Genomic DNA, 14999 nt, shown 5'->3' on the forward strand with positions numbered 1-14999 from the left:
CATTTTGCACACAGCACCTGCAGTTTTCAACTAAAGCAGGACACGGTGAAGCGGGTAGTCGCGCTGTCGTTTGTAACTTCTTATCTGACAGCCCAGTGTGGCTGCTGCTTCTTCTTGTTCCATTACTCTCCTACGCAGAAGGCATTTCAGTTTTATTTCTCAGTCATGCATCTCTTACGCGGCTCAGCAGATATCTTTGTGTTTTAATCAGTCCACACCGACTGTGTAACAGCTCACATTTTACACACAGTAAAGACACGCACCTGCAGCCCAGCCCATAGTCTTATGCTGCAATCCCATTTTCTTCAGTTTTTCATGCATTACTACATTGATTTTGAATCCGATTTTGAGTGCTGCCAAAATGCAACGCGGTGCCTGAGCACATCCTTTGGTGACACAGGCAGCTGACTGAAGCTGCTATTTTTCCAGCTGAATGCTTTAAATGTAAAGCGGTGGCAATAGGATGTTCCGTTGAATTAGTGGCAACTTCATATAGCTTTGATATGGTGCAAAGAAAGCAAACAAGATGAGATGCACAGGATTACACACTGCATTGTTGTTCAGAGTCTGAAACCAGCATGGCAAGGCAGGACCCTGCCACTACCAATAAAGACAAAATGAGAGATAATTAAGTAATTTTATACACTTCAAGACATCTGCTGAATATGCTGGCTATGAATAGTATCAAAAACGTGACTTTTGTTAAATGGAAAAACTATTTCCGCTGGGTATCAGCTGCAAGCTGCAGGGCCTCTCCAACTAGAACTGTAGCAGAAATCTTGGAGTCCGTTATTTGTCACAAAGAATGTCGCAATAAAAATATTGCAGACTCTTTAAAATCCTGAATTAACAATTGATTTAAGGGCGCCTACAAACGTGGAATACCTCAAATAGAATTTAAATCAATGTTAAAGTTACTTAAAAAGTGGGAAGCGAAGCAGCTGTGGACAACTTCAGCTCATTTCAGCTTTGGTTCTGGTACCACTGGATTTCAGGCAATTACATCCATTCAGTGTCCAGACGTTTGAAGCTTTCTGTACCTGCCTGCTTGCATTACAACATTTTATCACTCTCTTCATAGCTGTCCTGTCCATGTATTTCTTAATTTACTTTCTCAACTTCTTAACTCTTGTCTCCTCCGTCGTATGTCTCTGTACCCACCCCTCCTCCCGGTTTTCACATGTCTGCCGCTTGTCTCTTTTCTCTCCATCTTTCTCCGCTTTTCTATCACTCTCTCTCCTCTGCTGATCCCTCTGGCTGATCCTCAAAGGGAACCGAGAGAGTGAGTGGGACTTAAAAGAGAGAGAAGCGCTGTGCTCTACCCAGCAAGGTCGTCCCTCGCTCGACTGAAACACAGCGAGGAAAAGAGGAAAAAAAAAAAACACAACACACACACACAACACAGGAAAACGGAGAGCTCTTTCCCTCTCTCATTTTCTCTTTCCTCCATCTCTCTACTCTTCTCTCACATCACTCCTGAGTTGTTTGATATCTCACTTTTACTCTCCTTCAGCAGGGGCTCAGATCTGAGTTCCGTGAACGCAAACTCGTAAGCCCCCTGAGCTACAGTGTTATACCTCTTCGTCTATTCCCTCTTCCTCTCTCTTTCTTGCTCTCCCTGTTACCTTTTCTTCCCGTGTCCATCAGTGTAATGTTCTCTGCCTTACAGAGCAGCAATGGGAGAAAAAAAAATGTTGAAATACCCCGACCGACACCCACATTTTTACCGATAATGTACAGTGTGAGACTGTTGCATCGGCTCCTGTCTCTGATGAGGACCGTTTTGCTTCTTTTTCTGTAGAAATTATTGATTATGAGAAGTAAAAACACTGTTATTCTGTAGGTTCAGAGATGCACCTGGTTAAGATTCAGTCTTCATTTGTTATATAATGTTTTAAGGGAAGCCTAGAAGAAAATATACTGTGAAAAGCATGGTGTCACGCTTTGTGGCTCTTATGCTTTTTCCTCCCTACTCGTTTAAAGTAGCTGTTAAGTGTTAAATAGATGTAGACATTTAGAGCGCGCAAAGGAAAAAAAAGTAAGCTTTGGAGGCGTCTTTACACAGAATCTGTTGTCAAGCCAAATCATGTCTTTAATGACTTGTGTTGTAATGGAGGTCATGGTATGATCAGGCCTAGAAATGCGAGATTCAAGCATCCCAGCGAAACAGAATATTAACGAGTAAACGCAGTAGTATGGTCACTGAGATTAAGTGCGTCAGGTGGGTGTATGCTGGTTTTATAAACAGTCAAATTAAATTCTACTTATTATGCTCATTTCCAGCAGCATATTGTTGTTCTTGGACTCTGTGAGAGTAGATTTTCATGACTCACACTTTTAAAATTTATCTTTTAGTTGTCTCTGAGTTCATGCTCCATCTAAAATAAGGTGTTTTAGCTCCTCCCGCTTTAAGGAACACCCCTCTTTGGTCCTAAACATAAAGGTTAAACATCCTAAACAAACAAGGGAGTAAAATAGCGAGGGCTATGACATCATACAGATCAGGAGTAGAAAAAAAAACTCTGTCAGAGTTAATGTTTGGAGCTGTCAGGGATTGCTTGTACATACCGGTATGTCAGTTGTCCTGTTGTCTCCTTGCAGCATCACTGACAGGGCAGCAGAGGTGGTTATCAACCTTCCAGAATGCCTAACCTTAACCCATGTGCAAAAGACATTTCCTAGCTTTATGGTTGTCTTTGGTTATCTTAGACCTACAGTTCTACTATACAGTCCTTTTGTATGTGTGTGCGCGTGCGTGCATGTAAAATATCTCAGTGTCTCTTCTCTGCTCTTCACCTGCCATTCCCACACACAGTGGAGTTTTTCACAGACGGAGACAAAAAAGTTGAGGAGACAACGCTAGGTTTAAAAATTCAGTCCAGCAGTCATACTTATTTCTGTCATCTTATAATGATGGCTCAGTATTGCTCCGCACACTTTACTTTCACAGTGGGGTAAAAGTCCAGGCTCAAACCTGTATTCACGCACCCATGCATGCCCAGAAATGTGTTACAAGTGGTTGTTATATGTGAAGATGCTACATGAATTTATAGGGAGGCAGATTAATTTATTCTGGAATAAAATTTTAGTCTTCTTGTCCTGACAAGCAGGAGAGCCCTACATATAGTATCCACCACTGCAACAATGTACATATGAAGGAATAAACAGAGGCAGAATGTGTTCTCCTTGAAGGTTCCTTAGAATAAGTCTCACATTAAGTATAGAATGATTTCTGCAGAGAGAACTGCCATTTTTTTCATCTTTTAACTGAAGGCTTTGTTATCCACATGCCCTGAATATCAATTTTATATCGATTTTTAACATTTCTTGTCAGGGTCATGGAAAATTTGTCACATAAAACAATCTTTATTGGCCAACAGGTATGCAGCTAGGTCCATATATATGATATATTACAATAATAGGAGTGACAGAATCTACATCCTGAGGAAGAAGGAAAGCACTGGTGAATTTAGCAACACAAAATACCTGTGGTGGATGATCGCAGAATCATTTCCATTGTGACAACAGCCAACCAACTGAACAACACTCTCTCCAGGATATAGACATATCGATATACCACACTTGCATAAAAAGAAAACTGCATGAAAATAAATACAGAGGGTTCGCTGCAAGGTGTAAGCCACTCCTTAGCTTTAAGAATAGAAAGGATAGGTTGGACTTTGCTAAAAAAAACAAATAGCTGGCACAGATCTGGAAACAGTCTTTGGACAGATGAAACCAAGATCAACAACTACCAGATTAATGGCAAGAAAAAACTAAGACGCGCAACCGCATCCAAAGCATACCGCATCATCTGTAAAACATGGTGGGGGCAGTGTGGTGGCTTGGCCGTGCATGGCTGCCAGTGGCACTGGCACACAACTGTCTATTGATGATGTGACACACGACAGAAGCAGCAGAATAAATCTGATGTGTTCAGAGACATGCTGTCTACTCAAATCCAGCTAAATGATTGGGCAGCATTTCATAATACAAATGGACAATGACCTAAAACATACAGCCAAGCAATCCAGGAGTTTATTAAAGCAAAGAAGTGGAATATTCTTGAATGGCCAAGTCAGTCATCTGATCTGAACCCATTTGAGCATGCATTTCTCTTGTTGAAGACTAAACTTCGGGCAGAAAGGCTCACAAACAAATAGCAACTGAAACTCACTGCAGCAAAGGCCTGGCACAGCATGAGTTCATGAGTTCAAGACTTCAAGCTGTCATTTCCAGCAAAGGGTTTTGAACCAAGTATTAGAAATAAACATTTTATTTTCTGTTATTTAATTTGTCAATTACGTAGATATAACACCTGGAATTGATTTGAGGTGTGGTGCTTGAATTTGGAGGATTTAGATGTGAACACACAACATTCATTTGTCCAATTACTTTTGAACCCCTGAAATAAAAGGATTGTGTTAAAAAATGCTTTAGATCCTCACTTTTTTTTTTTTGTTCAACCCACTGAATCAAAGTTGAAAGTCTGCTCTTCATTTTTCATTTAAATTCACTGTTGAAAAAAGTTGTCTATGTCCAAAGCTCCCTCACCTTGCAAAGCAGCAGGATTCAAACTTGACTAGACTTGAAAAAAACACTATCAGAAGGGTTTAAGTGTGCACTTAGAAGCAAACTAAAGTCTGTTTAGCACAGTCGGAATCCTATAAAGAACTACTGGCCAATAAGAGCACGGCTACTGGCATGCTTTAGGTGATCAGCCAATTATCAGCCAATTATTTTTCCCTTGAAGGACTTCCCGGATGGTTATGCAAAAAATGTGCTGTTTGCATCTTTTAATAAATTCTTCATTGAAAAATGTAGACAGTGAAAACTACATGGAAAATAGCTGTGTGGTCCAATCATTTTCCTGTGTTGAATAAGACTCTGTTTCTGGGAATATGTTTGTTGTTTATCTACAGACTAACTCAAATATATTTAATTCTGAACATAAACTGAATGGGGGAAAAAAGCTCAGAAAGAGACTAAGGCCACACAGAGAAATGTAAGACTACATACCAATCAGTCACAACATTAAAACCACCTGCTTACTATTTTATGGATCCTTCTTGGGCTGTCAGAACACCTCAGACTTTCTGGAGCGTGAGCTCAGGCGCTCTTTTGGTGACCTGTGGTGTCTGGTAACTGGATTTTTTCAACAAGCTCTTGGTTGCAGTGTTGGGCCCTTTATGTGGGTTCAATATGAGTGGAGGTCTGTGTGGAGGTCTACTTCACACCTTCGTCATGTTTTTCCACCTATTCCAGAGAAGTTTTTGCAGTTTTTCTTTGTGCATTAAACTGTAATTTTCATTCAGGTGTACTGTAGTACTGTAAGGAGATTGTGTTGTGCAGTTTGCACCAACATTAGAGAGTTCTAGTATTTAATATCGCTCTGGAGTCATCATCGAGAGACACGCATCTGCGAAGGCTCTCAGTTCGTTCTCATTTTATGTCTCCTTCTCCAACTGTTCCATAACCAGATTCATCGCCCTTTTCATTTTCACTTTTACTTCTCGTTTACCTGATTGTACTGTGCCCATGAGATGAGTTGGATACATCTCTCCTTCCCCCAGAAAACCTGCTGCATTGCATAAAAGAATCGAGTGGGCACCGTCTCTGCCCCCAAACCAGATTTAGGAGCCCAGAAAAATCAACACAGAGAGACAGTTTTAGGCTGCAGTGCACTAATGTTTGTGTATCTGCATTTGCCTTTAGGTGCCTGTGTGTGAGTGTGTTACTGTGTGCGTGTGCATGCATGCACATACTTTCCTGCCTGCTGATGTGTGTAAGTTTATGTGTGTGGGTGTACAGTTTGTGTGTGTGTGTCTGTGTGTCCCTTCTCCTGGGTCTGTCGAGGTGTTTTATAGTCTTTGAAAATCTTTGCATTTCCATCAGATATTTTTCAAGGTTTTGTGAACATCTTGTCACAGTCAGAAATTGTCAGTCTGATAAAATAAGTTCAGCACTAACCCAGCAAACCTACTTGACAGTATAAGATGTCAGTGCAGACACTTCTCTCACTCTCAGCAGCTCCAAGCACTGCCACTTCTTCCCCCTCCTTGTATCCTTGAAGATGTTGTGTTTTTCTATAAGTCTGTGCAAAGCGAGGTTTGTGATGCTACTTCACATGCATTTAAATAACAAGCAAGTACTAACGATTGTTTGTTAGTTCTACATGTATTAATACAACTTTGATGAAGCAGTTTAGAGGAATGAATCACTTTGAATAAATAGGTAAAGGAAATGCTGTCGATGCCATCCATCCGTCCATCAATTCATCCATCTTCTACCACATATCTGGGTCCAGGTCACAGGTGTCCCAAGCCAGCTGAGAGATGTACACTTTCCATCTTATCCTGGGTCTGTCATCCTTCCATTAGGCATCTTTATCAAATACTCCAGGTGTTTGAACCACCTCACCTATCTCCTTTTGATGTGCAGGAGTAGCATCTCTGAAGCTCTTCCCAAATGGTCGAACTCTTCACCTTATCTCTAAACCCAGATGCTCTACGGATTAAGTTCATTTCCACGGCTTGTATCCAGGATCTCATTCTCTCAGTCCTTACCTAACCTCGAGGCATAGGCGAGGGCAGGGATGTGGATTGACGGGAAAATCGACAGCTTCACTTTCACGTTCAGTTCCCTCTTCACCACAGCAGACCAGTACAGCATCTGCATCACTGCCAATGCTGCACCAATCCTTCTGTCAGTCTCCACTCTCCCCTCACTTATTAAAAAAGACCTTGAGATACTTGAACTGAGCCAGAGTGAGAACTCCGCCCTTTTTTCCAATGAGATAAACTGCCTCAGAATGAAAGCATTTATTCTCAACCCAGCCTCTTCATAATCAGATGCAAACCACCTCAGTGTGATCTGGAGGTCACCAACTGATGAAGCTAGAACAACTGGATCGTCTGTAAACAGCAGAGAGGTTATCCTGAGGTCACCAAACCGGAAACGCTGCCGTTTGCCTGCACGAAGAAATCCCGTCCAAAACAAATGATGAAAAGAATCTTGTAGATGCATGAAAGAAAAAGAAAAAATTAGCAAGATCACATACAGAAAAATATTAACATGCTTTTTTCCCAACATTTGATGAATGTTAAAACATCATTATTGTAAAAAATTATTTTAACACAAATGAATTGAAGCTAGAAAATATCAAAATGTAGTGAAAAAGGGAGAACTTTCAGATGATATATATATAAATTGTTTTGACCGGTCAAATACACTATGAGTTTTCTCCGGTGAATTATCAGATACCAGATACTGATAGCAGTGCTTTTGTCATTATTCTGTCTCTCTGCAATTTTGTGTTTCTTCAATCAGATCTCCAAAAACTGTTTAAAACATAGGTTTAAAGCTTTCTTTTTCTTTTTCCCCTTCAGGTAAAAAAAGAAATGTAGAAATAATTCAGAAATATCAGCTAAGTTGAGGATGTGTGGGTGTTTGGTCACATTTGATTAGCACTAGCCTGGCAAAAACAAGACTCTCCCACAGCTGTCATCAGACCAGCATGCAGACGTGAAGCCAAAATATCGTTTAGTGACTGAAATGGCAAAGTGAGGTCATTTATGAACCCATTCGATTTTATACTTTTTTAATACTTACATTTTTGAGTTGTATCTGTTTCTTTGCCACGTGACCAGGAATCAAATGAAACAAAAGTAGACTCTAAAATCCAAAATTTCAAAATAGTTAATTCCTCAAATTTATGTTAAACATTTAAGAAAAAAAATAGTTAATTTAAAAATTATTGTTATTTTTTTTTTATTATTATTTTTAATTTAAAAAAAGTCTTCTTCTGCCTTCTTTCAACCGTGAGATTATTGTGCAGTCAACTTTCCTGTTTGTCCTTGACTATGGAGATACTATGTGTGTATTATCACACTGCCCGAGCAACACTGCAGCAGTTAATCTCCTGTATCAAAGTGCACTACACTTTATCATTGACACATTTTATATTCATCATTTTCACTGTATTTGAAGGTTTATAGAGATTTTAAAGTCATTCCACCTTTTCACTCAAAGAACACTGCTATTGAAGCTTTATCATTCATCTCTCCCCTCATTGAAATCATGTAACAGCAATTCTTGATCCAGGAAATACTTAGATATCTTACAGACGCGCCTTGGGTACATGTTGTTTCATTCGTTGTTCAAATAAACTCAGGAGTGTCCTACACTCCCCTTGGAGATCTTAGATATTCACTATGTTTTATAGGATTCTTTCAAGTGTTTTAATGTCTTTGTTTATTGTGTCATTGTCCTCATTTAATGAGACACAACAGTAAGAGAGTTTAGTTGCAATTAGACTGTTTGATTAAATAAAAATTTCGTAATCTTTTCTTACAGTAGAAGTGGTAAAGTGACATTTGTGTAACTTTCGTTAGTGAATGAGAGCACAGTTATAAAGAGAGCTGTCCGTTTAAAGTCAAAGTGCAGTGAGTTCACCTTTACAACCTGCAGGTGTGCTAAGTTGAGTTCACTGGAGCACTGCACAGGGCCTCATTCACAAACAGTGCATGTGCTCAAATCATGTTTATGAAAGCACAAATCTGAGGATCATTTGTTTGTACTGTGCATACAGATTTAGAACTGCCTCAGACCGGATGCACGCACAAATCATGGCGGCCAGACTGTCAGTTGAAAATATAAACATCTTCTCAGTAAAGAGCAGCAGGACTGCAAACACCACCATAAAATTTGTTAATGTCAGCTAAAAATAGAAATTGATAAAAATGAAAGACTTATTGATAATTTATGGAAGTGTCAGACATTCGCTTGATGAATCAAATTTGTCCTTTTTTTTTTTTTTTTATAGAGACGATCTCAGAAATTCAGAGTAAACTATTCATGGAAAAAATAAAAATCTGCAAACACAGTGCTCTCAAAAGCCCAAAAGAGACTTCACGAGCAAATAAAAGCATACCACATGCATATAAAAACCATTTATCTAACAAAGGCTTACATCATTGCTGTACTCATCATTTGAACTATTTTATGGATGATTTTCAGTCTCTGCTTTTTTTAATCTGACTTTACCCAGATGGATGCTAAAGCTGACAATATTTAGCCATGATGGTTGCCCTCTGTGGCTGCTGTGGGCCAAAGGTGCCTTGTCAGGTCACAGTGGAAAAGTAGGACCTTGGATAGTTCAAGCGGCAGACTCCTCTGGGCCTCAGATGACTTTCCAGGCTTTAGGAAATGAAGAAGGCAATCAAAATGGAAATGTTACTGCTTTGAAACTACATTTGAATCTCAAAAGAGTCCTTCTTGGCCTCATCTTTCACTTTGATAATGAATCATAGCTGCCCTCTTTCCAGTTGAGCTTTTATCCAACACTGTCACTGCACTGCCATACACACCCTATCTCCCTCACACACACACACACACACACACACACACACACACACACACACACACACAAACACACACACACACAAACAAACCAAGCTTCGTCACCATCCACCTGAGTCACAGAAGATAATCTCTCTGGTTGATGAAGTCACAGGCAGCCCCGTCGCTGTACTGCATATTTACATGACTGCATGTACACAATCCACTGTAAATATGTCATACAGTGGGTTCCATTGCTCAGAGGGTTTGCGTTAGGCAGCATGTCTCCGTGATGACTCCAGTATGTGTGGGTAGTGTTGAGAGTGGAGTCACCAGTGAAGACAGAAGCGGGGACTCTTCAGGGTGCCACTTTGAAAGTAAAACACCATTATGTCTCGATTCTGAGCCCACCCACAGCATGCTCATGTTAAAGCACTTTAAAGCTGGAAGCCTGATAGCACAGACATGTTATTAAAGTGACAGAACTGTATCGGGAACATTTTTCTAACCTATTTTTTACTCGAGATGAGACCCAGATTGAAAAAGTTTCATATCATATCACTTTGGTCAGTGTTTTCTCACCCCACCAGGGGATCTCCGCTGACATAACACATAAAGGTCAGCCCACTAATCAGGGGGAGTTCTCAGCCTGTGAACACTTTATTTCACATGAGGCTTGTCTGTGAAAATGATCCATAAAGGTTATTACAGAGTTTTTAACAGGAAGTTTTTGGTATAAACTAAGGCAGCTCAAAGGTTCCCAGGTGGGAAAAGTCAAAATAAAAGTTGCTATTATAGTCTAGATATGCTCTTGATACTTGATGCAGGTAAATGTAAAGCCCTGAGACCAGAATTGGCAGAGGAAAGACTTGATGGCTTTGGAATATATGAAGGAGGGTGTAGCTTTTAAACTTGTGACTGTATTTCCAGTTACCACTTATAACACTTTTACAATTTTTCCTACTGGTAAAGACCGCTTTCATTCATGTTAGACCAAAGTAATAAAGAAATAGATAAACAGTTAAATGACAGAGAAGTTCCTGTTTGTTTGTTTTACAATGGGGCCACAATAAAAATATAAAAATAAATGCATATTTTCTGTGAATTAATAAAAACCTTTGTAATCGCAGGATCATCTAGGCATTGAGAGAAATTAATCCTTTCTGTAATTTTGCACATTTATTTATTTGTTGGTAGATTTCTTTCATTTACTACAGCAGTATTTCATATAGAATAGAATTTAGGATAATAATATAGAAGAACTGTGACATATTGTTAAAATTGCATTGCTTTTTCTTATATTAATTGGGTTTAAATGTGTATTTAAACATCTTTACACTGACAGAAAGGAGAGTTTTGCTGGTTTAGCCCACTTAAGATGAAAGTGGGCTATATGTGGCCCACAATGTAAAATGAGTTACATATTGATTTCTGGAAGTTCTGGGCAAATTTTCTAGATTTTTAATTTTGTGCATGTGTGTTCTTGATTTGTCAGGTGATTTAGCTTTTTAGCTTTTGTTTAATGGTACCTTGGTGAGCTATTTTGATTTGTGATATTCTATTTTAGGCCCCAGTTACTCATGACAGACCTTGTGATTGGTTGGCTATCCCCTGGTAAACACGTGCTGCTAGGCAGAAATGTGTATTTCCCCAAGTGGTTGGCAAATGGTTGATGGAGGCTGACGTTAGGTGAAGTCAGCCACAAAGAGGCTTATGGTACTGCACTAAAAACCTCCTTGCTTTTTGCTTTTGTTGCTAGCTGATAGCAAACTACACAAGCTAGAAACAGGGACCCTTGCCTTCAAAGTAAAAGTTGCAACTTTTGACAAACATCAGTTGTTGCAACTTTTACAGTCTCTGTTTCTGATTTTCATCACACTTTTTGCACTTTTCACTACTGCTCTTGAGCAGTTGTTACTGTTTACAGACAAGACATTTTCTATGCAAGCTAGGGGAAGTTACATCAGTGACCAAAGTGATTGCAAGAATGTCTTTTTATGTGGCACCTTCTTTGCGATGGGGTTCACCTTGTGACAGCCAGAAACCACTCCCCACGCAGTCAAAGAGACAGCCAGGGAGTTGCCAAATAGTTTCTAGGCCCACGTGACTGAGGCAACACCACTGCTATTTAGGTTTTCAGCTTATATTGCTTTGGTTGGTTTAACGCAGGAAGTTATCTACTTTTAGAATAAATAAAGTAAACCTGATCTTATATAAGCAGGTTTTTTTGATCTTGTGAGCACTGAAATTAAACTTGTGGCTCTACCTATTCATGTAGATAAGAGCTTTAAGGTGACCGTACAAATAACTGTGCATATGCATTGCAAAATAGCTGATAAGTGCCGAGATTTGCTTCTAAGAGGACTTCTGAGCCACTGCCTTTCAGCATTTTTCTTTAATCTCTCTTTTGTCCACTAAATGTCTCACTGTGTATATTTTAAGTTTTAAGCTACTGAATGAAAGGAAATTTCCAGAGTCTAAATTATATTTTGAAGGTTCTTACTCCATTTCAGAGTGACTAGTGGTTTTAGTATGGCAATCCAGTTTAACATTGAGTAGCTGGGCAGACATTGAAATTTCAGTTTCTTCTCTGTTGATAGCCCTATTAGCACAGGGCCAACATTGTCTGGGGACCACTAGTCGTTTGTAGTAATTGTGGAGGTTAATTCTGTAAAAATCTGACATCTCGTTCCTCGAACTTCTCATGTATACTGAAGTTTTGCATATTGGAAGACCTTGTTGTTAATGTTAATGGAAGAACCAACCTCTAATCAGCTTCCATTCAAATGATTGTTCCCGGGGTAAAACCGCTGAAATCCAAAATGCATCTCATTTGTTCCGATGAATGACGAACACACCACCATCTATTTTGTGCCTCTGTCCGCATTTCCATCTGAATGATATGGAGCTATTCTTAGATCTGTGGGAGGATAGATGGGCACCATTTAGGTTTTCACTTTCAAAGCCTTCTTCTTTCCTCGTTGCTGTAAGCCATTTTCAGTCGACCATTTGTTGGTGCACTGCGAAACGCACAGCCTAATGCTAATTATGTGCACAAAGCCTACTGTAAATGGTGGCTTTGGAGTTCTTGAGAAAAGGATTTTGACAATGAAAATGGCTTCATGACATGCATTGCTTCTCAGTGAATAGGACCTCATTAATATTCAGCCGAGCATCTGTTTCATAAAGCAGATTTGAATCTTTCTGGCTGGGTGTGATTCTTATCTTTAGCCACTTTTGGAAACTTGTAACTCCTGTATGTGATATGATGAACTGTCATGAGAATGTGTTTATCTAAATGCATCTCTAACACTGTACGGAGTCAGGAGGTGCAGTCATTTTTAGCCTTTTCCTAACCTCTGTTAAGACCATTTTTCTCATAAAAATTTATAGGTCTTGGTCATGACAGTAAGGTTAGCTGCATCATGAGGTGCTCCACCTTTCCTCCTTACTACTCCCACAGGCTTTCGTTGTATCTGGAAATTCTACAGTTTTGCAATTCTTGTGTATTTGTCGATGCTTTTCAGCTTGTAACAATGAGAGAATGTGGAAAAGATTTCTCATCTGGGAAGATGTGAATGATGTAACGGAATTGGTGCGGTCATCATTTTTGACTATGTGAGCATATGTGACTGACATTTACCATAGGCTACATTCACACTGCAGAACATCAGGTTGTTGTTTTTTCTTTTGGCATTACAATCTTATTTTTAACATGAGGTATAGCAAATGCCGTATAATTTGTGAGCAGATGACAGTAATGTCAGTAAGAAAGGAAAGCTACTTCTTAGTTATCCCCGCTTTCTTGTCTATCCCCAACTGACTGTCCAGTAAAGGATGAAAATGCCCAAAAAATGTCCCTTAACACCAGCTACACTTTACATTTGAGCTGGCTAGCTCTGAGTAGCAACCCTGTCTCATCAGTGCTGTAAACCAAAGGACACCTTGTGTACAACCGAGACAAAGGGCATTATGTTACGCCCTGGAAATAACAGCTTGTTGGTGTCTGCATCAGTCACGCTTAACCTGATAAACTACCACTTCTGCATCACTTTTAAAAGGACATAACGACCTTTCTAAATGTCCTGTGACTGCTCTGCTATAATGAGGGATGAACTAAAAATAGACAACAAATCCCCCCTCTATGTATCTTTAAAAAAGCATTAAAAGTCAATAAGCAGATTCTTAAGACCTTTAACCCATCCTCAGGGTATTCCCTCTGTTTTCCCCCAGATCAGGAAAAAAAAACTGAGGGAGTGACTACTCCAGTTGGTTAGTCACTGGAGAGCTGCAGCAGCAGATTTCCTGATTAAGCAAGCATGAGCTAATCACTAATGGAGCTGTGGTGGAGGATTAAATCAGGAGGACGTCAAAAATAATGATTGAACAAGTGAAGGAGAATGAAGAGGATGCCACAGGCTCGATTTGCTCTTTTTTGTGTGTGTGAGACAATTTCAGGTGCACAGGAGCAAATAATTTTGTGCTTCATACTGGTTAACCTTCTGTAACGTGAAGTGGTCACATGTAGCTTGTTTCAAAGTCTTCACTTTATTTGAACTTCAATTGAAATGTGTTTTGGGGTTTAAAATAATAAGAAAAATATGTAACATGATAAATAATGTGCAGCTTTAATGTGAATTTCCAGACTGACTGTTATTTTTTTTCTTTTCCCATCAGTGCTCTGGGAGGCTCCTCAGCATTACATATACCAGCATTTCCCAGTGGAGGATGCTTAATTGATTACGTCCCTCAAGTGTGTCAGTTACTCACCAACAAGGTAAAAGTGTTCACCACACACCCCATTAGTGCTGCTAGATGTTCTTTGTGCTTATGTATTGTTTTACATTATTTGTAACCCTTAATGTCTTTGTATTTTAAGATCAAAATTCTATACTCTGCGCGTGGGTGTGTGATAGGTATATGACTCATTTATTGCATATTTGTAAGGCTTAGTGCAGCAAAGCATTCATCCACTGATGTCAAGCTGTGTGTACATGTGTGTGCATGTGTGTGTGTTCATGCACGTGTGTCTGGCATCTGCCAGCGTGGGCGTACTGGCCAACCTCCATAGGCTGTCTGAGGGCTCCTTGGCCTCCGCAGGTTGACAAGTAGATATGCAGCGTGGACGCGATGTAATGCCACTTCCCTCAAGGCAAATGCCCATCCCCCCACAGCCTCTCAGACAAGCGCACAAATAATGCACACAGGCATACCCTCTATCTCTTCCTGTTCACCTGGAATCTCACCAGCATACTATCTGGAACGTTTACATCCTTTGATGACCCCCATGTCTTCAGTTGTTTAAGTCACGGCCGCCCATCCCACTTCCCTGAAAGAGGTCACAGCCTTTGCTTGGAAATGGAGTCTTATTCATAATGTAATTATCCCTTTTTTAGAAAGCAAGTTTAAAAGGACTTAGGGCAAGACATTTGCTGCTTTACTTTACCCAAGCAGCGACCTTCTGAAGCCAAAAAATAAAGCCAGTGTGAAACTGCAATTCCTCTAAAATACACTAAAGAACAACAGTAAACAAGTTTACAGCCTGGTACTAAAGCGCTTTTAGTATAGTGTATAGTTAATTTTCCCATCATAACAACTGAATATTTAAATTATTCACATGTTAAAATCCTATAATTATACAACATATAGGCTGCAGACAC

The 14999-nt window shown here is 39.7% G+C and overlaps 1 protein-coding gene across 1 annotated transcript in view; it reads left to right on the forward strand.

Annotated features, from left to right (window-relative positions):
- babam2 (BRISC and BRCA1 A complex member 2) overlaps positions 1-14999 on the forward strand; it is a 123071-nt gene that overhangs the window by 95752 nt on the left and 12320 nt on the right. The window contains exon 8 of the mRNA XM_086275533.1: positions 14017-14116. Coding sequence (XP_086131659.1) covers positions 14017-14116 — 100 coding nt within the window. The remainder of the gene's footprint in view (positions 1-14016; positions 14117-14999) is intronic.

This window comes from Aulonocara sp. 'chitande type north' Nkhata Bay, linkage group LG19 (genome assembly GCF_057382095.1).
Source record: "Aulonocara sp. 'chitande type north' Nkhata Bay isolate Kocher_YH1m ecotype deep benthic linkage group LG19, A_spYH_male_GT1.1, whole genome shotgun sequence".
NCBI lineage: Eukaryota > Metazoa > Chordata > Actinopteri > Cichliformes > Cichlidae > Aulonocara > Aulonocara sp. 'chitande type north' Nkhata Bay.